The 26,870-nt window shown below is 46.3% G+C and overlaps 1 protein-coding gene across 1 annotated transcript in view; it reads right to left on the bottom strand.

The window, feature by feature from the left end:
• Positions 1-2,000: 2,000 nt before the first annotated feature.
• Positions 2,001-26,870, bottom strand: part of LOC140218563 (uncharacterized) — a 60,898-nt gene continuing 36,028 nt past the window's right edge. The window contains exons 2-3 of the mRNA XM_072288348.1: positions 2,526-3,716; positions 2,001-2,423 (exon numbers count right to left, since the gene is read on the bottom strand). Of these exons, the coding sequence (XP_072144449.1) occupies positions 2,098-2,423; positions 2,526-3,716 (1,517 nt within the window). The 3' untranslated portion in view covers positions 2,001-2,097. The remainder of the gene's footprint in view (positions 2,424-2,525; positions 3,717-26,870) is intronic.

Below are 26,870 nucleotides of genomic sequence, written 5' to 3'. Positions count from 1 at the left end.
TTTATCGCACCACTCTGTAACCTTGTCTAAATCCTTCTGTAGTTCATTATAATCATCGGGACCTTTCATAACGCGATACAAAACGCAGTCGTCCGCAAACAATCGGATGAAAGATGATATGCCAACGGTAATGTCATTCATGTATAACAAAAACAATAGCGGACCCAAAACTGAACCTTGAGGCACCCCCGATGACACATCAACACCATGCGACAGCCTACCTCCAACGACTACGCGTTGTGTCCTACAATTTAAGTATTCTTTTATCCATTCAATAACCGTTTTATTTATGTTGTACCACGACAATTTCTCAAGCAGTAAAGAATGGGGCACTAGGTCAAAAGCCTTCCTGAAATCTAAAAAGATGCTATTTACACAGCCCCCTTTCTCAAGAGTGGATGCTAGGTCGTGCGTTAATTCTGTAAGCTGAGTAATACAAGAAAAACCACTTCGAAATGCGTGTTGCTGAGGGATCAACAAGGAAAACAAATTTAAGTGAGTCATGATATGGCTAAAAAGTACATGCTCAAAGATCTTGCAAGGTACGCTAGTCAAGGACACCGGTCGATAATTAAACACAGATTTTCGAGGTCCTGACTTTGGAATAGGAACAACATTGGCAATTTTCCAGTCTGTAGGCAACATTCCGCATGTCAAGGACTTGGCAAAGAGCACATAAAGGTATTTAGACAACGGGCCTGCACAAGCGGAAAGAAGATAGTTCGGCAAGCCATCGGGACCACTGGCACTAGTGGTACTTAAACGCTCAAGTTGTAGTTGAATACCCCTCCTGTCGAATACAATGTCATTCATTGGTTCCCCTCCGATAAGCCCGTAGTGAAACATTGAATCAGTATTAGTTGCGCGCGCAGAAAAAACAGAACCGAAGAACGAGCTAAAACATTCTGCCTTATCTAGACTATCATGCACAAGAGACCCATTGTGTTCGAGCTCAGGAATTGACACTTCGTCTTTTCTATTCTTCTTGATAAACTGCCAGAATTCTCTAGGGTTACTTTTTAACTTAGAATGAAAAGAAGCATAAAAAATACTTTTCGCGTGTGATATTGCGGAATTCGCCTCATTTGAAGCTTGTTGCAATTGTTGCTTTTCCTGGGGTGTCGGCTTCTTCCTGTACGCCTTGTATACTTTATTTTTTTTCCCCAGTGCCCTACGAACTTCCCTCGTGAACCACGGCTTACTTCTAGCCCGCCTTGCCGTCATTACCCATGACGGGACGAATTGGTCACGCAACTCAAAAATCTTCTTTTTAAGTAAACACCACAATTCGTCTACGTTAAGCGACTCTGACAATGTTTCAAATACGTCGTAATACGAGTCGAGTGCCAACGAGATTTCATCGACTTGTGCCTTTCGATAGCTGTATATCCGTCTACCTGCGCTATTAGCGACTTTAATGTACTCCAATTTCAGTTTGCACAAAACAGCGTTATGGTCACTTATGCCTGGCAAGATCAGCACAGGTTGCGTATCCACAGGCAAATTAGTGAAAAGCAAGTCTAACACATTGCTTCCACGGGTAGGTTGGCACACCAACTGCGATAGCGCAAATGAGTTGTGTAACTTCATCAATTCTTTTGCTGACGCACTAGACACATTAGGTATTGTCGCATTTTGCAACCAATTAATTTCGGGTAAATTAAAATCACCACCGATCACTAAGGAGTCATAATTTCTCACTTCTACATCTTCCACTAGCTTAGTTAAAACCTGTACCTTACTGCCAGGAGGCCTGTAAAAGGAACACACCGCCAGTGATTTTCCATTTTTCAAACGAAGTTGCACCCAGACAGCCTCAGTAGAATCATCTGACTTGCGTAACATCTGCGACTGTATATTTTGATCAACGAGAATGAACACACCACCTCCATGACAGTCTCTATCTTTCCTATAGCTGACGTAGTTGCTAGGAAAGACATCACAATCCCTATCGTTACCATCTAACCACGATTCAGTGCCCAAAATTACAGATGGTTTACTCATGTCAACCAAGTTAAAAAATTCATCTGTTTTGTTTCGGAGGCTTCTGCAGTTAACGATAAGGAACGATAACAACGCGCCTTTCTCTCGGCTTTGTCAAACTCGCACAACCTTCCCCATGGATTCGTCATAAACGTACTTCATTTTATGCAAGTAGAGTACGTCACGCTTTACGTACCCTTTATCTGCCTCAGACTGATGTTCCTTCGCATATTCAAGAAGCATTCTTCTTTTCTTTCGTAATGGCTCAGAAAAATCTTCCGAAATGGAAATTCTTGAACCTTTCAATTTCTTCGCCGCCAGCAGAACTTTCTGTTTGTCCTTATCTGAACGAAATTTGACAATTATAGGGCGTTGCTTGTCAGCGCTAAATTTGCCAAGTCGGTGTGCCCTTTCTATTTCCACCTCGCCGACTTGTAATACTGAAGTGCACAGATTGAGAACACGCTCTTCAGATATTCTATATGCTTCCCGCGCGTCATCTCCGTCGACGCCAAAAAAGATTAAGTTACAACTCCGACTACGGTTTTCAAGATCGTCCACCTTGTGTACCAACGATGCTAAGTTAGCCTGGAAGGAATCACAGCTCGACTTATACTCTGCAACGCTACTGCGTAATTCTTCGAACCTGTCAATAGTTGCTTCAATCTTGGTCATACGCGCATTCATATTAGCCATAGCAGCCTTATTGTCTGCTTGATACTTTTCAATAGCGGTTAGCTTCTGCTTGATTTCATTTTGGCCATCCAAGAGTTGCTGCAGTATCGTGTCACCGGGCCCAGGATTTAGTTCAACATCGCCGCATAACAACAACAGCAGGAAGTAAAATGCAGCGCGACGAAGCAGCAAAAAGTGAGTCTTCCTTCTACGAGAAGGTCGCCTGGCCCCTGATCGCGAACATATACTCGTGAAAAGCACAGGGGGTGAAACCGGCAAGGCAAAAACACACTGCGCACATATATCATCTGAACCAACCTGCATGAAGAGCAGCAAAGACGTGAATGGCACAGCCATAGTAGTGCCGGTTTCACGCCCCCAATCCAGACTGAAGCTCACCGCCTTTTGTACATGGAAGTGGTGCTTGCTAACAGCCCATGGTAGCTCGACCCGAGTTGCGCAACGTCCAAAAGCAGCGGCACTGCAGTATTCGTCGGTGATGTTGAAGTCGGTGTTTTCTAAAACAGTGTCAGCTGCGCATGACGGGTTGGTAACTTGCGACGACGGCCCTTGAACGATGTTCACTTCGGTGATGACGGGGCAGCGGCTCGTAAGTGAGCCAGCACCAACCTGCATGAAGAGCAGCAAAGACGTGAATGGCACAGCCATAGTAGTGCCGGTTTCACGCCCCCAATCCAGACTGAAGCTCACCGCCTTTTGTACATGGAAGTGGTGCTTGCTAACAGCCCATGGTAGCTCGACCCGAGTTGCGCAACGTCCAAAAGCAGCGGCACTGCAGTATTCCTCGGTGATGTTGAAGTCGGTGTTTTCTAAAACAGTGTCAGCTGCGCATGACGGGTTGGTAACTTGCGACGACGGCCCTTGAACGATGTTCACTTCGGTGATGACGGGGCAGCGGCTCGTAAGTGAGCCAGCACCAACCTGCATGAAGAGCAGCAAAGACGTGAATGGCACAGCCATAGTAGTGCCGGTTTCACGCCCCCCAGCACACGCCCCCCAGAATAAATGTAGTACAAGCCTTCGCTCCGACCTCCACTCTAGATGATGAAGAAATAGAACAGTTTTATGAAGATGTTGAATTAGCGATGAGAAAAGTGCAGACTCAGTATACTCTAGTCATGGGCGATTTCAATTCAAAATTGGGCAAAAAGCAGGCTGGTGAGCAAGCAGTTGCCAACTACGGCATCCATTCTATGAACACTAGAGGAAAGATACCGGTAGAAGTCGGGGAAAGGAATAAGCTATGAATAATCAACACCTTCTTCAGGAAGCGTAGTAACAGAAAGGGGACCTGGTAAACCCTAATGGACAAACAAGACATGAAATAGATTTCATACTTTCTGCAGATCCGAGCATAGTGCTGGATGTAGAAGTATTAGGTATGATAAAGTGCAGTGATCATAGTTTAGTGAGGTATAGGATTTACCTCAATATTAAGAAAGAAAGAAAGAGTAAAATTAGTCAAGAAGAAACAGCCCAACCGAGACGTAGTAAGTATGAAAGCCGACCAATTCAGGCTGGTTCTTGCAAACAAATCTGCAGCCTTAGAACGGCGAGATGATGACAGAGGTAGTGAACGAAACCGTAACGAGGCTGGCTCCAGAAGCAGCATTTGAAATGGGAGGTAAGGCAGCAAGGCAACCAATAGGTGAGCTCACCCAAGTAACGAAGGACCTCTGAAAGAAACAATAAAGAATGAAAGTGACCAACTCGAGAGATCAGATAGAATTCGCGGAACTTTCAAAACTGATCAACTAGGAGAAAGTAAGGGATATTCGATATTATAACGGGAGAGAGACTGAGGAAGTAGTAAAAAATAAACGACGTATCAAAACAGTAGGAAGGAGACTTGGCATGCTACAATCGAAGATAGATGCACTGAACGATAAGTAGGGTAATGTAATCAACAATTTCGATGATATAGTAAATGCACCAGAAGAGTTCTATGCTGACTGTACAGTTCCCAGAGCAGCCACGCAACCTCCATTCGATGTAGTACTGAAAAGGGTACAGAGGCCCATTCAATAACTAGCGATGAATTTAGAAGGACCTTGCAAGACATGAACCGGGGAAAAGCAGCAGAAGAAGATGAAATGGGGGGGGGGGGGGGGGGCAGTCGACTTAATAAAAAATTGCGGACATGTCAAGTCTGAAAAGTTCGCGGCCCTGTATACGAACTGTCTCACGACTTCAAGGGTTCCAGAGAACTGGAAGAATGCCAAAATCATACTAATCCACAAAAAGGGGGACGATAAAGAATTGAAAAAAATTATAGGCCCATTAGCTTACTTCCACTATTGTATAAAATATACACCAAGATAATTTCAAATAGAATAAAGACAACACTTGACTTCAGTCAACCAAGAGAACAGGCAGGCTTCAGAAAGGGATACTCTACAATGGATCACATCGATCTCATCAATCAGGTAATCGAGAAATCTGTTCACGAGAACCAATCTCTCTATACGGCTTTCATAGATTATGAAAAGCTAGTTGATTCAGTAGAAATACCAGCAGTCATACAGGCATTACGTAATCAAGAAGTACAGGAGGCATACGTGAATATCTTGGAAGATATGTACAAAGATTCCACAGCTACCTTGATTGTCCACAAGAAAAGTAGAAATATACCGACAAAGGAAGGGGTCAGGCAAGGGGACACAATCTCTCTAATGCTATTCACTGCATGCTTGGAAGAAGTATTCAATCTATTAAACTGGGAAGAATTAGGAGTGAGGACCAACGGCGAGTATCTCACCAACATTCAGTTTGCAGACGGCACTGTCCTGCTCAGCAACACTGGCGACAAATTGTAACAAATGATTGAGGACCTTAGCAGAGAAAGTGTAAGAGTGGGGTTTGGAGATTAATATGCAGAAGACAAAGATAATGCTCAATAGCCTGGCAAGAAAACAAGAGTTCGGGATCTCCAATCAGCCTTTAGAGTCTGTGAAGGCGCACGTTTACCTAGGTCAGTTACTTACAGGGTATCCTGATCATGAGAAGCAATCTGACAGAAGAATGAAAATGGGTTGGTGTAAATACGGCACAGATTGACAGATCCTGACTGGAAGCTTACCACTATAATTGAAAAGAAAGGTGTACAATCAATGCATTCTACCGGTGCTAACATATGGTGCAGAAACTTGGAGGTTGACAAAGAAGCTCGAGAACAAGTTAAGGACTGCGCAGAGATGGAACGAAGAATGTTAGGCATAACGTTGAGAGACAGGAAGAGAACGGTGTAGATCAGAAAGGAAACAGAAAATGCCGATATTCTAATTCACATTAAGAAGGAAAAGAATAGAGCTGGACAGACCATGTAATGTGTAGGATAGATAACAGGCGGACCATTAGAGCTACAGAATGGGTGCCAAGAGAAGGGAAGAACAGCTGAGGACGGCAGAAAACTAGGTGGGGAGATGAGAATAGGAAATTCGCAGGCGCAAGTAGGAATCGGTTGGCGCAGGATAGGGGTATTTGGACATCGCGGAGAGAGGCCTTCGTTCGGCAGTGAACATAAAGTAGGCTGATGATGATGACGATGACGATGATAATGCATTTATGAAGTCACAGCCTTGGCCATTAGAGCAAAACAGTGATTAGGAAAAGATAAAAAAATACACGCACACATACGCAAGCAATAAAAAGGAAACGCATAATGTTTCAATGTCGAGAAACCATTACACGACATTGTTGCATGGTTCTTGTCGGCCATGGTCCCAACCATTTTGTAACTTTTAGAATATAGTGCAGGTTACTTCCTCATATAGCGGGGGGAAAATACCGCATATCTGATATGTGTTCATCGTGTTGTCGCATCGGTGGCACTGTTGACCGAACTATTACAATGTAGCGGCATCCACTGAAACATAATTGTGTGCTGCTCTTGTTTAGACTTTGTGAGCTTTTTAGGTGTCAGATAAACTATGCAGCAATCACTGTTTTCGTACATGTGCTGCTAAGCGACGTTAACAGAGCTATAGAAGTGACTGAAAACTGCCCAATTCTCGCTTTACTTCCCTCTTTTCTTCTTTCTATTCCCAATTTTTCTTTCCCCCAGTGCAGGATAGCAGACCGTGCACTCGTCTGGTTGACCCAACTCCTCCTAGAGAGCACAAGGCATGTGCTCTTCGATTCATGACGTCAAGCTACCTTGCCCGACTGCCATAGAATCTAATGGACATGCTTCCGGCCAAGCTACGGTGATTTTGACGCCACCACTTTCATCACGCCGGGCTTGACAGTGGAAATTTCAACCCAAGTAGCACGATATCATGAAGTAGAGTTCACAGGCCTGCTATCTAGGAGGCATTGATTGACCTCCCTGCCTTTCCTCTCTTTGTTTTTTCTCTTTATCTCTGTCTCTCTGTGCCAACTTTCACGCGTCTCGTACGAAAGTTATGAACTAAACCACGGCCGTTGTTGACGATCTGACTAGAGATAATTTGGTGATGTCGATAGCGACCACAAATCACACTTCCGTTAATAAGTTAGCTTTTAAAAGGTTACCGAAGAGCAGAAAAACAATAAACAAATTCTGGGGCCCTATAAAGTAAAACTACCAATATGTTTTATTCCAATCTCGTGACGTAAAATTTACGTAACCGCCGACGCAAGCATCGGCCGATTACCCACCACGTTACCTGAACAGCCTAATCAAAAGCTCTCCTCTTTTATAGCAGGTAACTTTTGTTTGCTTTAAAAACGAATAACATTGCCTACATTGGCTATATTGAACAAGAGACGAGGAGCACGCTCAAGTGGAGAGGGTTTCGATGGGTTTCAGCGCACTGAAAATACATGACCGGATGAAGATGAGGGTGCCGGCGTCTGCGATTGGTCCGCTTTCCCTCAGTTATCTTGCAGTGGCTGGTCGAAAATCGCGGCAGCGGGCGACGGAAGGTTAAGAATGCCGCTGTAACGGATCCCCAGCATAGAAGAGTTGGCGGAAGCATGTCGTAAACGTGCCGAAAGAAAGTAGGAGTAGCAGGAGGAAAAACTTTATTCAGGTCCTGTACAAGGTATTGCCACTTGCCGAAAGGGCTCGATAACGTTATATGGCCACGCAAAACGTTTTCTTATACGCAAATAAACCCACGCTCTCAGGCAGCTGCGAGTAGGCAGTGCCTAAGTGATCGGCGGCAGCCATCCTCAATTCCTTTCGGACGGGGCAGTCCCCCGTGATCCCAAAAAAAAAACTGTTTTGTTCTGCATATTAATACATCCTTAACGCGTACCTGTCACTTTGACGCAGTGAGTTTTCGTGGTATTGTGAAGTCGCGTGAAAGACAGATTAAGTGGATGCCACCGAAAATCTTTTGACCAATAGCAGAGAGCTAATGGCAAAAATGCGTCGAATCAGAAATAATTATTTTTCTTTTGTTCGCTCTAATCATGCACAATCAGTGTGCAGACCTCAGATCAGATGGCGTGATATCGCGGTTTTCGCGACGTCGTGTGACAAAGTGAGTGAGTGAGTGAGTGAGTGAGTGAGTGAGTGAGTGAGTGAGTGAGTGAGTGAGTGAGTGAGTGAGTGAGTGAGTGAGTGAGTGAGTGAGTGAGTGAGTGAGTGAGTGAGTGAGAGTGATGTGTGAGTGAGTGAAGAAACTTTATTGCAGGTCCGGCGAGGACGCGAACTCGTCGCGCACCCGGCTAGTCCTAAATGGGGGGGGGGGGGGGAGGTCTAAAAAGATTTTGACCATTCATGGAGGGCTGATTGCAGAAATGGAATAGAAATGATTGGAATAGCTTTAAGGTATAGCGCCCCGGGTACTGCCAGTCCTTGCAGAATTGCAGTAACTCCATGGCTGCCCACGCAGCTGCAGAACATTAGGTCCGATAATTGTTTCTCTCTGGTATTTTCAGTGCGAAACTGGTTTTGCATAGCCAGCGTAGACGGTCAGTCTGTCTTTCCATGACCTGCTCAGGTTCTCGTCAACAAACGTTTCGTGTTACCTATACACGTGTTTTTCAACGTACCAGCATTTAAAAGAAGCGCCGAGACGATAACCTAGAAAAATGTGAAGCCTGGGAGTACGGAAGCGAAAGCAATATATGCGCCCCAAGAGAGTTTAATTTGGGAAAATACCTCATACGACGAACTTGGCGCTCATATACGGTGACCACTCAAACGCGCGCCTTCCAGCGTGCGCCCAATTCACATCGGTTTCAGTCCAGGGGATTTAAAAAAACATTTTTTAAAATCTCCTCGGTTTTATTTTAACAACATAGCGCTGAAATATAGATGCGGAAAAGGAGGACCGTCTAGGCTAGCCGTTAAGTGCCACCGAATACAGTTACAAATGTTATTGCGTTGGAGCAGCAACAGTTGCTGCATGGTTGAAAAATGTAAACGGAGATTAAGATAATCAACATGCTCTGCAGAAGGAGCACAGTTCTAATGGTAAAACACGCATCCACCCACCCACACACACACGCGCACAGAAAAATCCCTTCTGTGACGCATACACAAAATCTGTGCAGGTGCCTGTTTAACGAACTTAGCGTGGGTTTTACGGCTGTTTCCAAGCACGAATGTATCAAAGCTAGTAATAATCACATCACTAAAAAATGCACAGAAGAAGCAAAGCAGAGAAGAAGATAATTGAAGTAAGAGAATTGAGGAGCCGTTCCACCCCGTGAAGGTGGTTGACCAAGCGAAGCCGCTATGTTGGTATAAATTATGTTCGTACAGAGTTTTGCCGGTAGTCTAACTATACATACAATTATGTATGCGTCACTTATGCGAAATACAAAGAAATATCAGGCGCGCACTACGTCCCGCACTACGTCATACATACTACCACCGAAAGGCTTTTACGACGCCGCCCTAAAGACGCAGGTGTTGTCGACGTAGCTGCGATGGAGCGTCGTTTAGACGCAGGTGGCCGTTCAACCGAGCCTCGACCCGAGCGACGATACGGGTTGACCGGGGCGCAGTCCAAACGAGTGCATGAAACAAAACACGTTTGCTTGCCATTTGCGATTGAGTATACTTCCTAGTTAATTAGCTGAATAAACTTGGAAGGACTGGAGTTTTATTCTAGCGGACAAGCATGAGGCTGTGCGTTTCCCTCCCGTAGAAGCCCATGTATTGACAGCAGATGGGATTCCACAATATTTACGACTTCACTGTGAGCTACGTAATTAAGTAAAGTAAATGAAATTCGGCGTGATGTAAGGGTGGCCTCAGCGGCTAATTTTCATATAATTAGTTTCGGGATAGTTTTGATAAAACAACAGTTAAAGCCGTTTTCTGTAATCATAATCCCTCCGTAGATGCCAATGTGTTGGCAGCAGACGGGAATTCTGTAATGTTTACAACTTTACTGTGAATTAACCAATTAAGACAGGTAAATTAAATTCAGCGTAATGATGGAGGCGTCTTAGCGGGCCATTTCAGGAAGATTTTTTCCCCGAAATAACTACATTAGATTGAGAGCTACCGAGGATTCGCGAGAAAATTGGCTTTGCCGCAAGGCATTTTCGGTTCGCCGCCACAGTTTTTTCTGAGGGTAGTCATAGACAGCTTCGCAGTAAAATGTCTGCAACTTCCATTTTTTTTTCTATCGTGCCAAATTTGTCGTCTGATTTGAGCATGATAGCCGTGCATCTTCGTTGCGCTATAGTAGTTAAATAGGCGTTTGCACGAAGGCGTCATTACCAGCCGCAGTATTTGAGATATAGTCAGAAATACAGACAATAATGAAAACTTCAAAGGTGAAACCTATTAGTTGGAGGGCTTGCTGCATAGATAGCATTTACTTAGACGGACAGAATAACCGCTAAACAGGAAAGAAGTCAAAGAGAAAAATGAAGCCTTCCGAGACGTTTCATTTGTGCATGACATTATCTCGTCAACTGAATCGCACGCGTTCTCTGTCCTCTAGCTTGCCAATGAGGCTGACTGATCCAGTCATGAACGAGTCCGAACGATAATTATCCCCCCCCCCCCCCCCTCCAAAATGGACAACACAAAAATGATTTAGTTCCCGGCTCGAACAGGTGTATCCGTTTTCCAAACTCTCAAACTGTATAGGCAACACACTGGATCCTTCCTTGAAGCTGCAGTTGCCGCCAAAACACTTACCCTCTGACACGACAGTGCCATGACGCCTCTGGCTCGGTGTATAGCATTTCCAAAGTTCCAATTACCCATTCCAAATTGCAGTATGCGACGCGGCTATGGGCGACTCTTGTGGAACCGAACGCACCAGTGAACACATTTTGTGCCTTTGTTCACGGTAAGATGCCCAACGTGTACCTCTCAGGGCACAGCGTAAACCGGCTGGACTTAAGACCGTCTTCAGCACCGGTTATCGTTGAACCATGGCCGAGCGCGACAGTGGCGCAGGAAGCAACGATAGCATTACTACAACACTCCAAGTCAACAGATTTCTGCGAACGTTTAAACGCTCGGTGTGGACGTTCACATGCGCGCGAAACTAGCGCTTTTCCACTCATTATTTCTCTCACTTACCTTATCCCCTCCTCTAAGACAAGGCAACAAACCAAACGTGCGTTTGGCTATCCTCCCTGCCTTTTCTTTATTTACTCTCTCTCCCTCTACAGTAACTGCAATACGTTCGTCACTCAGTCAACTGGCATCCTTTCTAATTTACAACTTCCTTTTCGCGCAACGCTTGGCTACTTTTCTGGGCACCGGTGTCGCCGTTTGGTATTGTAGCATGTGTCTTACGCTACTATTTTAGTTATTTTCTCACTCTTCTAAATCTGTCATATTAAACCACGCTGTGCTGTATTAAAAGTCTCACAAGAAACAAAAAAAAACGAAAAAACTTTTTTTAATACTTACAGAGGCTATAGAATGACAAGAATTGGAGCGGATAGACAGAAATACGCTGCACCACTTTTTCGACGCCGCGAGAAGCTTTCTCCTAAAATGGCTTTTACTTCCTTCTTCTCTTTAGCCGTACTTCCTAGCAGAACACTTCTCGTGCGCCGATATAGATTTCTTTCGTCGGTTTTCTCAACTCCCGTCTCGCTTCTCAACGTATGTCCTTGCTGTCTGAGGGAGTATTTCTATCCCTGGGCGAAGTGTTTGCGCTAGCGACCCTAGGAAATATTAAACCCTTAGCTGCGGCTTTCCCGCAGGCAAAAGCAATCAGGCACTCGCGCGCTTTTATCTCGTCATCGCCTATCTCAGATACTCTTTTTTTTTTTCTTCCTTCAACTCTTTATTTTTAGCGCAATTGCACGACCGGGGGTTCCACCACTTCGTTAGTTTGTTCATCTCTCCCGTATACTTCTTCGCTAGAGTTGTAGCCGCAGAGCCGAACTTGCGCATCCCGTCTCAAGCCGAGGGCAAACACGATGTGTCGTTACTTGAGTGCTAGACGTACTTGGTAAACGGAGATTCTAGCTTTCTCCGGAGTGGCAGTCGAGCTAGTGCAGCCGCGTTCCCTTTCAAACCCTTCGGCAGCACTCAATACAAGGGGCCACCTTATACGTTGCTGTGGTACTTTTTATTTTTTGCTTGTCGAGATGTTCTGTTTAGATACCTGTTCTGTTAGAAGTTTTTGGCAGGAGCGAACTATACAAGGGCCTTCCAACTTTACGCGAAACAGGAGTTCCACTAAACGTGGAAACGAAAGGCGAAGTATTCTTTTCGACGTCTTTCTTGTTTTCACGGGGCAGTAGGGCGCACCTGCGAGATATCAAGAGGACAATTCTGTCATCAGTTATTTGTCGTTATTGAGTGAGTACCAAATGCCGACAAAACAGCAACAACAACAACAACGACGACGATGACGATGACGACAAAAATCACAAACCTTTTTCCCCAATCGCCAAGTTGTTGACTCATGGCAGAAAATATTCTGGTTATTCAGCAGACTCCAATGTTTTGTCTTTTCATTGGAGACTGACAAGCACTGGCAGTTTTCTGTCGGTATCATCTCGCGCAACATGGAGGTACGACACCTGTAATGCCGCTGCCGGCGCTTGTAATCGCGCCAGCGTTGTAAGAGGCCTGGTTTCTACGGGGTTGTTCCTGATGCAAAGCAGCAGTTATCTCGACTGCTACGTCACATCGTGTCACCTCCGCATGTTAGAACACTGTGCGAGGAGCTCCAGCGGAACGCTAAACATTACTGTAGCTTTCAGTGAAATCTACAGCAAACTTTGTAGCTTTCAATGAAAGCTACAAAGTGCGGTGAAAGTGCGAATTTTTCGATTAAATAGTCATGGAACGATGTGAGATAGATACGTAGTACCTCCTCTAAACTGCCTAGAATGAGCCAAGAAATATTTTACATAAAAAGAAAACCACCACATTTGTTAAGCAAATTTTATGAGACGGTCTTTTTTTTCTTTATGATATGTATGGCTCCCTGTGTTCATCTCTTGCGTTGTTTGATTCTGTACTTTCGTACTTTACATGAAGCCTCTCCCGCTCGAGCCAAATCACTGGCTTGCAGTATTTCAAATAAATAAATAAATAAATAAATAAATAAATAAATAAATAAATAAATAAATAAATAAAAGGGTATCGAAGCCCTGCTCCTATGGTGATGTGAAGCCGGGTGCGCTAACCACAAAGCTGCAGCGCAAAAAATTGTTCCGCAGTCTTTGCCACACACAGACTCTTATGACACATTCCAATGGTGGCTTTCGATCACTCTAGAGTACTCTGGCAGGGGCGGTTTACATTCCGCTGGCCGAAATCGAGCACTCGGAACACATCCATCTGGTTTTTTTCAGAGAACCCCGCTCCATCTCAGAGGCGTACGGAAGCGGTTTTATTTAGGAGAGCGACCGATATTCGACAGAGTTTCGATCACGTGACTTCTCCGATTACACTGGGAGCAGCAGTAAAGTTGGCTCGCGCATGAATTACCTGGCTTCAATGTCGAGAGGCCTTGGAATCCGCGCAAACTGCGTCGTTGCCTGGCATAATCAGCCGAATGTGCCGTTAGTGTGGTGGTGTCCATGCGTGTATTTCGGAGGTCACAGTAGAGAATGCTGCAACGGAGGGAGGCGGCGTTGTTTTTGAGGTTGTTTTTGAGAAGGTGGTGGTCTTCGCCGTGAAAACTCGTGGCTGTCTCAGTAAATGTGTTCAAGGCGGGAGGAATTGCTGGAGCTTGTGGATTCTTTTTATTTAAGTCTCATCAATTTACGCTCAGATCGGCGCAATATTAGCCCTATGAAGTTACCTATGCGTTCAATTGCACCTGGATATAGAAAGAGCCGAAACTAAAGGTTCAATTTAACGACACCTGCTCGTGAGCATGGCCGCTTCCAGGGAGTATGGCGTACGGACTCGCAGGCGTTCGAATGATTGTCGCATCAATAGTTCCTCAAAGAAAGAAGCTGTGCTCTCCACAATTTCACGTTCCCGTCATGTGGTACGATATGGCGCCTCTTGCTCTACATACGGAGACATAAATCCTTCTCCACCCGATTTGTCTCGCTGTCCCCGCAGTTCACATTGTTGTGGCACATTAAGGCATCAGTGACACTCACACTTTCACGGCTGGAAGAAAGGGTAACTGACCAGTGCGCAACTGATCGCTAATCTCGGCAGGCAATCCGTATTTCTTGAATCTCACTGGTGTTTACCTTTTGGCCTATTTAGTTGCACGCATTATATGTAATTCGGAGTGTTTGAAGATGTCTCTGCTGTTGCCTGAGGCGCAGAATATACTTCTACGTCCGAGATCTGTCACTGACACCTGCCTAATATAAGCGCAAACAGTCTTATACTGGAGAGTCAACACATAGTACTTTTGCCAATTTCTTTTTGTTTTTTTCCAGCGTTTTAGGTGCCAAACCGGGGATATGATTGTGAGGCACGCCGTATAGTGTCGTACTCCGGATTATGTTCCACCACCTGGGGTTCCTTAAAGTTCACACGCTGCGTGCTACACGGGCGTTTTTTTCTGCCATTTTGCCCCAGTCAAAGGGGCAAACTAATATATAAAACCACTAAGCAAATAATATAAAGCCACTAAGCAACCACCGTGGGTCCTTTTGAGAACTGCTAATTCTCATAGGAAAGAGAGAGACGTACAAGGGATGGGACACGCGGCACCGAATCGACTCTGCTTTCATCGCTGAATGTGGTCCGCCGTTGGAACTTTCTGACGGGCCATATGTAAGAGCTAATACAAGTAGTGCCGAAGGTGAGGGGAATGAATGTAACCGATGCGGAGAGGCGCGGCAAGCCACATTACGCAGGGCGGAGAGTGGTACATTTTAATGAAAACTTCTGCAAACCTTGGGAGAGGGAGTATCAGGCGCAACTGCACCTGGAATCCCGGTGGAGTGAAGCCAGGCTGCGATCAAGAGGCACGCTTGCCTGTTGCCGAGAGGGGTCACGATTTGTCACGGGCGCGTGATGTTCGCCAGAGTAACGTCGATGGCCAGAGGTATGCAAGTGGTATTCAGTAACACTCGTAAGGCAGATAGCGTGACTGGTAGGACGGGCATCGAACTGCCAGAATGGTAGGAGCAAACTTCTCTGCAGTGCGCCTGTTTCATATCGCTCTCAGCCTTATAAGTGCATGACAGAGCTGCTTGCAAAGAAATTTCTTTCTGATAGCGTCCTCAAGTATGCAACAAAATCGGAACACTATAAATAGATGTTTTTCAAGCGATGTTGTGTTATTTCTAAAGAAAAAAAATATCACTGCGCAGGAGTCTACCTCTCGCTGCTTTGCTGAAGATGGAATAGGGATATGCGCTTGGGCTGGCTGGTCCGTAGTTGCAAATAGCGTAAAATACACGGGCGAGCAGAACGGTGGTTCGTTCCACTGTTTATACTATCGCTTTCAATGACAGTAACGAAATGGTGTTATTATTGCAACAGCTATGATACGGACTCTCCAGGCGCATTTTTGCCATCGCCGTCGGCGTGATGTTCCGTGTAACGTCCAAGGGTGATAACAGCGCGGCGCCGCAAGTCAAATGCTATATGTGCTAGTGAAAACTCACCGAGGGGAGCCGACGTTCGCGACTCACTCTTCCACGCATCAGGGTGGAAGGCGGAGAGCAAGCCTTCAGTCTAGTGAAAGGTCGTGGAAAGATGGGAGGGAGAGGGGGGTGGCGTTGGGGAGCTGCGGCAGCAACTGTCAGGAACTGACAGGGGGCTGACAATCGTGGCTCAATCTCGCGCGTGAAAGGGAGGAAAGTGCGGGGGCAGCGCGGGAGGGGGGAGGGTGGGGGGGACGGCTTTTACTCCGCTAGCAACTGCGTACTTTGCGTGGCGGCGTGCGGCCATGTGCGCTGTCTGTTGAAAGCGATCTGGAGACGGTTTATACCTTTGTGCGTGCCGTTTTCTCGCCGATGTTTGCGTTGAAGCGGCAGACAGAACGCAGGTCACTTCGCTCGCTGCTGTTACCGCGCTTGCCCAAGCCATCATTTTGACAGCGAGTGTCCGCGCTCGAGTGGGATGTGTTCATGTTTGCCTGTGCGCGCTGATACCATCCTTGTTAATTCAGTTAGTAAGAGAATGTTCCCAACTTTATAGGTCCGATAAAATTACTATCCTTACTTGGTATAACACTCTACTAATTTGCTATCGCAATCGATGGTTCACTTTTCGGGCGAAACTGCGAATTTTTGCGAATTAACGCTGCAGAGGTAACTAGTATTATGCGAGAGCTTATTTCAATACTTGGGCGAAAATTTGGACCATATCTACAGGTAACTCAGGTATCAAGTCAGCGCTAGCAGATCCTTTTATGCTGTTCCTCAGCAGCAATGGTTTTGTGATACTGTACATATGACTTAATCAATCCTTTGGATCATGTATTATGACGTAAGATGTGGATGTGACGGCACTTATTTAATAAATATTACTAAGTGTAATAAATAATTATTCTGTGCTTGTCGTGGGTATTCCTGGTACTAGGAGTTTTCGCCAGTGTTCTGTGTCTTGATGTAGCGAGTACGTGTTGCATTAAGACGACAGTGCATCTTAAGTGATCATGAAGTGCTTCCATAGCCGATGTTGCTGCAGTGATGGAGTGTGGAACGCGTCAAAAGCACTCGGGTTGTTTTGCTACTTCTTCTGCAGCATCAGGCTTTTCGTTGTACTAAAAAGGCAGTGCATACGAATTTATAGCGAAAGCCAACCTGCGCACGGGTATAATGGCGTAAGGTACTCAAACATAAACGCGTTTTTTTCGATATCTCCACTACAGGAACAGTCAAGAAGGAATACACAAATATCAGGCGTTCCGAATGATTTGGAAGGTCGGATGTTGAGATCAGCACGATCGGGGCCGTAACTTTCGACTTAGGCAGCTTTCACTATCGCATCAAACGCAAACACGTTGTTATGTACTCAACACATCATATTATTGAATTTGTATGAGTATTGAGGTGTGTTGTGCTCGCCTTCTCATACTTCATATGTAATTTCGAATTGTGGGATATAAATGCTTTGTCTGACTTCACGTTATGCGCTACAGAGTCCTGTTTCTCTTTTCAGTGTTCATTTAGTTGTTTGATTGCTGGCAATGTACAATGAATTAAGCCCCGGTATTTTGCTATGAAACCTGGTGTGCTCACTTCGAAACGATTAGAGGAGAGAGAGGGGGAGTATGATATTTAGGCACAGCTAAGAGTGTAATATTGTGTTCGTATGTGACTGTGTTCATCGGTCTTCATTGCAGGTTGTATAATAGGAGCCGATGCGTTTTGTCCGGCTATGTAGCCGCTTGTCTCGGCTCCCGTTCCTAAATGCAAGCAGGCAAGACAAATAAACTTCAATTGAATTCAAACAGGAACTAATCGTACAAGCTAACCCATTTTGCCAGCCGCAGACATCGAGGTTGCCGCGTTCAGCGCGTTGCTTCAGCTTTTCCAAAGGGCCAGCTGAACTCCGGCCTGGAACTCCATCGCATGTGTTCCTATATGTTGGGGAGATCCCCCTTGCGAGAGCCGGTATCCCTCGTGAACCCCGTCTGAGAAAAGCTGCGTGGATCTCGCGGAAGGGTTGGGCGCGCCCAATGACATTGTTGTCCCCGCTGCTTCCGCGTTCGCTCAGTGGCAGCTGTGCACGCCTCACGAGACACGAGACGCGCGACACGCGTCGTGCCCGCAGGCTAGGCCGAGCTGAGCTTGTGAATACGCACCGTTGGTTCTTCGCTCGGTGAGTCTGTTACGAACAGATCGTGCGCCCCCCCGAGAGGCGTGGCACTGCGTGTTTCGCTACCTACTCGACCGTGACAGTCATCACCACCCCCCTCTCGCGCATCAGCAGTCCGGCCCCGCCCCACTTACCTCCCTGTCTTCTCCCTTGGTGCGGTTCACTGACTCTGGATTTCCATTTCGAGTTCCTGCAGGACCCGCGCGAGCGGCACGGCGCCGCAGCGGGTGCTCCTGTGCCTCGAGCGCGGTCTCGGAAATCACGGCGAGCCGTTAGGGAGCTTTAATTAATCGAAATTATCGTACGTCATTTGGATTCCGCGAACGTGTTCGGCCGTGATAAATCGAAGCGCGGCTCCGCGTGTTTCAGTTTCACTTGCGTGTGTGTGCTCCGTGTGGTAGGACGCATACCTTTCAACGGCTGTCCTTTTTTGCATCTCGTATTGCCTCGCTCTTATTTTTGTCTTCATTCAAGGCTAATAAACTTGTGCTCTGTGTGCTCGCTTCTACGTATGTGCGACTGCGCGGGCAATTGCGTCACTCTCTGCCATCTTAGTTAATTTAGTTCTGATTATTTCTAGCTGTCACTCAATTTCTGTGCTTTATTCCTTTTGATACTGAGCGTTTGTCTTTTATTAGGGTTTTTTGTGTTCACGGAGTTCCTAATTTTTAGATTTTGCTCGTACCGTCTGGTACCTCAGGGGCAGCGCTCTGAGCGGGGCATACTTCATTTGCAGAAATCAAACGGGGCTACCTGTAGTGCAGTCACTGTTGTAATGTAGGCTGCCAGAGAAATAATAAAAAAGTACTTCCAGAAATTTACTGGTACTGGGAGACGAGAATTACAGGGGAGAACAAACGTCGTATTTATAACAAAATCGGCTGTTTTCATCCTCAGTGACTACAACCAGTCGTGTCAATTTTCTTCTTTTCTTTATATTTACGAAATAAAGAACTGAAGGTCTTAGGGGGTAAAGCCGCGAGCAAAAGTTTGGAGACGACGGCATCAGCAAAAAAAAAAAATGAGAAGAAGAAACATATTCAAGCGCAGCTCCGTGGCCTGGAATTCGTTTAATATATTGTATTCGTCAAACAAGCGCACATAGATGTTCGCGTTTGCTTTCAGCCGGAATGCGCTGGATGCTAAAAAACAAAGCTCGCGGCCCTTTCATCCCGAAACTATTGCTAGCGACTGTACATATTAGCGCGACGTAGAAACAAGAACTTCGTAAGTGGGAGTCAGGAAGGAACTCCCTCTTAAACCTTTGTTTCCACGTTGCGCTAACACGTACCCCATAGACTTCAACCATCTCGCCCAGCAACATATTCTACTAACTGTGAGGCACCACTACGCTAACGGAAAAAAACGTGAGCGGCATGCCGTGGGCTACAGAAAGCGTGCCGCACAAACTTGAGCGTGGCAACATTTTCCTGCCGCGAAGCGAACGGGTCTCGGATCTCTGTTCTTGCGGTGTGCTGCTTGCCGCCGATCACGGAGGTCAATGAGAAACGGCCTATTCATTCACGTGTGCAAACGCCTTGAGGAACTACCACCCTCCCTCGATATTGCTGATCACAGATGCAGTGATTCCAGCTGAGAGTAAATTTTTCGCAGTGCTTGTCGCGGCGGCAAAGACTTCGACAAATGTGGTCATATCAATGTTGGAGCGTTTCGCCAGGAGCGAGTTTCCGCGCGCGGTTACCCGCTGTATTGTGGCAGTGCCTTGACTTCTGCATAAGCCGGTGACTGGTAGCAAACGCTTACGCGATTGATATTAGCCTAGAAAAGATGATAGCAATGATTGGAGTTGTCTCCCATGAGTCTAGATGTTTGGTGCAGCACATTAAGAGGACACAATCTTTGCTAATCAGTAAATCAGCACTGATCTCCGAGACTCAGCGCTCAAGACCTCGTTTTTAGAGACCTCTTTCTTGTGGTCGCAGGCATCTGCTATATAATTACGAGATTATATATATATATATATATATATATATATATATATATATATATATATATATATATATATATATATATATTTTTTTTTTGCGAGGCTGGTTTTGTTTTTTTACGGAAGAATAAAAATGGGTTAGGAGTGCATTCGGCCGACATTGTCAAATCCTAACTGGAAGCTAGCCATTATCATTAAAAATAAAGGTGTACAATCAATGCATTCTACTGGGCTGACACATGGGGCCGAAACTTGGAGACTGACAAAGAAGCTTGAGAACAAGTTAAGGACCGTGCAAAGAGCGATGGAACGAAGATTGTTAGGCATGGACGTTAAGAGACAGGAAGATAGCGGTGTGGATCAGAGAGCAAACAGGGATAGCCGATATTCTAATTGACATTAAGAGAGGGAAATGGAGCTGGGCAGGTCATGGAATGCGTAGGTTAGATAATCGGTGGACCATTAGGGTGACAGAATGGGTTCCAAGGGAAGCGCAGTAGAGGACGGCAGAAGACTAGGTGGTACCACGAGATGAGGAAATTTGTGGGTGCTAGTGGGAATTGGTTAGCGCAGGACAGGGGTAATTGGAGACCGCAGGGAGAGGCTTTCGTCCTGCAGAGCACATAAAATAGGCTGGTGATGATGGTGATGATGGTCGCATTCGAAAATATAAACTTCCTTTGTCAAGCGCTTCCACAAAGGGAAGGTGACGCAGTGAAGGCCTTTTCTGACGTCGTGTTGTCATCATCCACAATGTTTCTTTCCTTCCGTTGTATGCAAACAGACTTAAATGAGCCATTATACGTATATACAGGGTGTCCCAACTATCATGCAACAAGATTTAAACATATGGCAATGCCAAGTAGCTCGACATAATCAAGGTAATGTTGCTTGCCGTCGCTTGGAGATACTCAGATAATTTTCTTCCACTCCGCCTTATTACATAAGCAGTCTTCATTAATTGATAAACTTCTCAAATATTAAAATTAAAATAAATGCGTCAATGAGAAAATTGCAGAACAACATAAAGAAAACTACCCATACAACTTTCTGTTGCGCAATACGTGATATATAGAAGTGTTTTTCTGAGCGTTAAAGAAGCCCGCAAATACACGCAAAGTACGTACCTCGAGCGGCCAGTCGCGCCGCAATTTTGCCTGTATTCGCAGGCTTCTTTCACGCTCGGAAAAATACATTTATGTAGGTGCATTGAGCAACAAAAAGCTGTATCGGGATTTTTCATGTTGGTATAAAATTTTCTCAAGGACAGTTTTTATCGAATTGTAATATTTCAGAAGTTGGATATAAAATTACGACTAATTATGCAATTAGGTTGAATGCAAAAAAATAAGAATATAATAATCTGAGTATTTTCAAGCGACCGCAAACAACATTACCTGGGTTCTCTCCAGCTACGTGGCATTCGCATATTTTTTAAAATCTTGGTGCATGATAGATGGGACATCCTGTATAACCGAGTAACATTAATAAAGATGTGCTAGAAAAGGTTTGAGCCCCTACAGCGCACGCGTACATCCCTTATGAACGCACTATTCTCTCCTTGCGGCAGTGTAAGTGCTCTAAATGAATTTTACTTCTTTCACACGCGTTACATGAGCTGCACGCATCTAGATGTGTGAAAAGCACGTGCTGCCGACCTATGAAAAGAGGCCGCATAAACCATTTACTTCGCCGCAAGGTCCTTCCAGATGGTACGGGACCATTAGCTGCAGCTTTGTAAGCGCGGGCGGTGTAATGCGCCAAACATCAAACGCTAAGCTGCGGACGACGAGCTGCGAAAAAAAAAAACATAAATGATGGAACACTCCTTTGAGCTCTGCATTGTTGTTGCATTTATTGAGGACAATAAAAGTGAGAAAGCCACTTAAGCACTGACAGTTGATAGCTGTCATCCTGGGCTGTTAGCGACAGCGAGCGTGCGTATTCGTTCGGTTTCTCTCTCTCTTATCCTTCTATGTACCCCTTCCCCCGTTTCTTAGAGCAGGGTAGCAAAACCATGTGTTTACTTCTGGTTGACCCCCCTAACTTTTCTTTGTTCCCTCTCTCTTCCTGTTCTGCGTTATCTGGGGTCGCAAAATCTTATTTATTGGCTATATGCGTCGCAAGCATAGCTATATAAGCATGATGATTTGGCGCAGGCTAAGAAACCTCAAAAATTGTCGTCCCAAGATTGGCCGAAGTTGGAAACGACTGATTGTATAGCACGTTCAAAACAACACCATGTTCATGCACGACGTATTGCCGCTGGTATTTTTAGTATTTTTTTTATTCTGTAGAATTACAAACCAAGGAGATTAAACATTGGCGCAAGCTGTAACTGATGATTACTTCACTGATATCTGATATGTTTTGCTGTATGCCGCTACACCGCTCGATGAACCGGGCACAGGTGAAGCCAATTGAAATGCGGCGTCGTGTAGCGTAGTGCGGCGCCGGAAGCACAATGTATGCTGCAAGGTCGTTTCAAACAGCTCACGAAGCTTCGGGCGAAAAGCGGTCCACAACGAAGCGTCACTGCCATCAGTAAGGGCAGTAGCGATTGAAGCGCGACTAGGTGACGACGGAACAAACATTCTTATAAAACATTATATAAAAACATGACGTAACTTGACTTCAGTCAAGAAAAATAAAATTCCTAATCAATTTTATTTACATGTCGGGTAGTAAAGGAAATACAACTCTCTATCACTTTATCGTTAACAATAAAGACCACTTTTTCAGCGCCGCTAAAGAAAGGGGCATTCACTCCGCTATCAAGTGATATGCAATGCCGCTTTTTTGGTGTGGAGAAAAATACGCATTCGTAAAGTTGGACTGCTATTATACGCCACCCTCATACGTTTCGCTGTTTGCTTGTCAACGCTTGTCTGAATTTGGAGGCGTTGTGTTTGCGAAGCGTGTTTGATCATCGGCCAACACGTTAGGTCAAAAGTAGTGAGTTACGACCGCCAGATATTTCATCGTTTGGCTGTCTTCGTCCGGCTGCACTGGTCGGCGGACATGGTGGGTAGTGCTCAGAACACAAAGCTGTCTCCAGCCCGCAAAAGAAACGACGTTCTGTGCGTGGATGCGATTGCGACAGCGGTACGACTGGCTTTTCGCTGCCTCGCTTTCCGCGCTGAAAGCTCGGAACGGCCATCGAGTCGAATTGCTGGGAATCTGAAGATACTGCTTTAACGGCAGGCCACCTAAATAAATTTCGGGCCTTTGAGAGCAAAAATGACGCCACTTCCTTTTTTTAAGGTTAAAGTCTTTTATGCCCCATGAAGCCAAAAATCCGGCGAGCGTCTGGCGTTAAGATGGGATAGCAAGAAAACACACGTGACCAAGTGATGGCGTCACGTTCCCGGCGCTGCACGGGCGGCGGCTCACACTACGAAATCCCACGGTGCGCAGTCACGCCGTCGGACGTACGGTGTGGCCCATACCCATAAACACCTATTTGGGCCATGTAAGGGTTGGGGTCGGGAATGAATTAAGTGGTAGCTGGCCCATGCCGTCGTCCGCCTCATCCACGCTGAGGACGTTGTGGAAGGGAGGGATTTGGTCTCATCGAGAACGAGGAATAGGGGATTTATTTACAATATCTACATGAAGGGTGGAGAACGTTACATTTCATCAGTCTAGCATGACTGAAAAAGAAAGTACACCGAACAGCCGGAAACGGCTGCTTAAAAACCCTCTGTCCTCCCTAGATCCCTAGTAGAGAGAAAACTGCCGTTCAACCTTCGTCCAATGGGAGCGTCCAAAGACATCGTAGTCGACCCGCCTTTGAGGGGGAGGGTTCACACACTCACTTCCGCACTTTGGTTTCACTGAACACACCGAGGTGAGAGGGTTCTCGTCGACAGGGGTTGATACGCTTGACCCAAGCCGGCGCCTCTTTATCCCAGAGCTGACTCCGCAGCTAGCCGCCGCGTCTGTCCATTGACTGTGACGACTTCTTGGGCCCGTTATAAAGCCGCGCAAAACACTCTTTTGTAGGAGTTCTCTTGCTCCAAGCAAACCGCGAAGGCGACAGCGAATCAGCTAACAATACTCGGTCCGCCGAACGTGGCTAGACATGCCGGCGGCCGTTGGGCTGTCAAGGAGGCGCATTGTTGTCTTTACAAAGTGAGTCTCACAGCGGGCCGGGAAGGGTTCGAAGGTCGCTTCCCCGAAGATCGCTAACACCGCAGGTCGATCGGAACAACTGCAGCGGGCCGCGAAAGGTTTGCAGTTCTGTACCCCTGCAGGCCGATCGTAACAGCCACTCCCAAAATTGGAGTAAAGTAGATTAAAGTGGAGTAAGGTAGATTAAAATGAATTAAAAGGGATTAGGGTGGATTAAGTATGGTACAAATTAGAGCAAGGCGGAGTTTTAATTTAAAGTGACAACTTAGACAAGTCAGAATGCTTTCGCATTCAAATGACCTAAGGATACTTAAGTGACTCTCAGATTTTAACGGATATGATGCCACTTTGTTTGTTCTACCACCGGAAGAGTTCCCTCTTCACACAGGTGACGCTAAGCCACATGAACCGCCGTTTAACTGCCATGTTTTGAACGTATGTGCTTCTATGGAAGCTTCGCTATGTTGCGGTTGGCGTGTAACACCCCGGGCAAAAAGGATGTTCAGACCATGCCTCGCCGAAACGGAAGATGGAATCCTAATTCGCTATGGTTGTCTCGAGGGGTTGCCGGTCTGGCAGGCGCCCCGTAGTGATAACAGGCCCCCTTGTGTGTGTGCGACCAAGGGGAGAACTTTCCGCGAACTGTCCAACTCTAAGAACGCTTTCCGGGAACCAGACAGGACACCCAGGTTGCCGCCAGTGGAGGCACGCACGTGAAAATGTCACCTGGAAGAATGGATCAGCAGCCCCATCCCCGACCAGACCCACGGGTCGCCACCAGCAGAGGCAAGCTTTGGAAAACATCACCTGGGAGAATGGATCAACCACCCAACCCCGACCAGACCCACGGGTTGCCACCAGCAGAGGCAAGCTTTGGAAAACATCACCTGGGAGAATGGATCAACCACCCAACCCCGACCAGACCCACGGGTCGCCACCAGCAGAGGCAAGCTTTGGAAAACATTACCTGGGAGAATGAATCAACCACCCAACCCCGACCAGAACCACGGGTTGCCACCAGCGGATGCAAGCTTCGGAAAACATCACCCAGGAAAGTGGGAGAAGCCGAAAATCAACAAGGGGGACTCAGTGCGTGTCACGTGACGCTGGCGTGAGCAAGATCCCGCCTACGATATTAGTGGGCCAATTTAAGGGGCCCCGCAATGTACTTTTACACTTCAGTCATTCCATTCTTATCCTTCACCAACCATTGAATAAACCATGCAATTATCGCACTAGAAATCGTCTCGTCCCTGCCTGATCGCCATGGTCTGCCGGACGCCTGCAGCCCGCCGACAACGCCACGCTACCCAATGGTAACGCCGGTCGAGGTTGAAGAACCAGGCGTCGCAACAGCTACGAGGTGCCTTGTATGCTGCACTTGTCCGCTTGGCCGGGTAATATTGGCGTTGTAACACTTTTTTTTTGTTTTTTAGCGTTTTATAAGGTGGTGTTGTCTCTTCATGTCTGCTAAGGGACTTTACGGTATTTTTAATTCACACGAATGCGATATTTTTTTCCGTACATAAAGCGTTTTCTCGATCGCCAGTGTTTCCAGCACTCACCACCCATATTAGCGGTACTGTTGGCGCGGCGATGGCCCTTTCTTGATGTCTATCCAAAAAACTTCTGCGGCCTGCTTGGGTGATTTACGGTACAACAGGGAGGTATTTTAGGGGTAGAAAAAAAGAAAAAGATGCGGAGCTTCTTGCAGTCGAAGTGTTACGGCAAAGTAGCAAATTGCCGACTTCAGGGACAAGTCCGCTTACATCCGTTGGGTTCAGTCGGGGGCGCTCGATGCCCTGTCCAGCCCCCTGAAGTAAAGATCAGTGGATTCTTCACCAGGTGAATGAAAAATTGGAAAGCAGAGGAACAAGCGTGACATGAAAAAGGAACAACGCCATCCCCCTGTTGGTAAGAGCCGCATGTTGAGGCCACAGCAACAAACAATGGTGACGTGGGGCGCTATAACGTAAAAATATTCCGAACTTGTCTATTCCAATTCTGCAATCAGCCCACCACGATTGGTCAAAAATTTTTTGGACCCTACCACCCCCCCCCCCCCCCCCCTTCACCTGTCTTTCACGCGACGTCACGAAAACCACGATAGCTCCCCATCTGATATGACGTGTACACATTGATTATGCATAATTTGACCGAGGAAAACAAAAATACTTATTTATGATTCGACGCCTCTTTGCCATTAGCCCTCGACTATTGGTCTAAAGTTTTCGAGCTGCACCCGCTTCACCTGCCTCTCACGCGACGTCACAAAACCGCAAGAACTTACCGCGTCAAAGTGACGCGTAAGCGTTAAAGAAGCATTAGTATGCCGAACAAAACTGAATTTTCTTCTGAATAGCCACTGGATGCTCCGTTCCGAAAGGAATAAAAGATGGCTGCCGCTGATCGCTCCGGCACTGGGTACTCGCCCCTGCCGGAGAGCATGGGTTTATTTGCGCATAATAAAATATTTTGCGTGGCCGTGTAACGTTCTCGAGAACTTTCGGCACGTTTACGACCTAGTTCTGCCAACTCTTCTTTGCTGAGGTTCCGTTTTAGCGTCATTCTTAAGCTTCCGTTGCATGCAGCCACGATTGTCGGCGAGCCACCGCAAGCTAAGTAAGAGAAAGAGGATCAATCGCAGACGCCGGCACCACCCTCTTCATCGGGTTGTCGATATTCAGTGCAGTGGCTCGGCCCCATCGAATCCCTCTCCACTTGAGCATGCTCCTCGCCTCTTCTGCGCCAATTAGATAAGGCAAGCCGCTCAGTGCAGGCAATGTTATTCGTTTTTCAAGCAAGCAAAAGTGACCTCCTATGAACGAGAGGAGCATTTGATTCGTTTGTTCAGACAACCCAGCGGGTGACCGCCCGATGCTTGCGTCGGCGCTCACGAAAACTTTACCTCAGGAAATTGGCATAAAAACATATTGGAATAGTTTTGCGTTATACGGCCCGTTGTTGCGGTGTTTATTAAAGGTGGTGGTA

This window comes from Dermacentor andersoni, chromosome 5 (assembly GCF_023375885.2).
Source record: "Dermacentor andersoni chromosome 5, qqDerAnde1_hic_scaffold, whole genome shotgun sequence".
NCBI lineage: Eukaryota > Metazoa > Arthropoda > Arachnida > Ixodida > Ixodidae > Dermacentor > Dermacentor andersoni.
The sequence above is the reverse complement of the archived record's forward strand: the minus strand, read 5'-3'. Positions and strand labels throughout refer to the sequence as shown.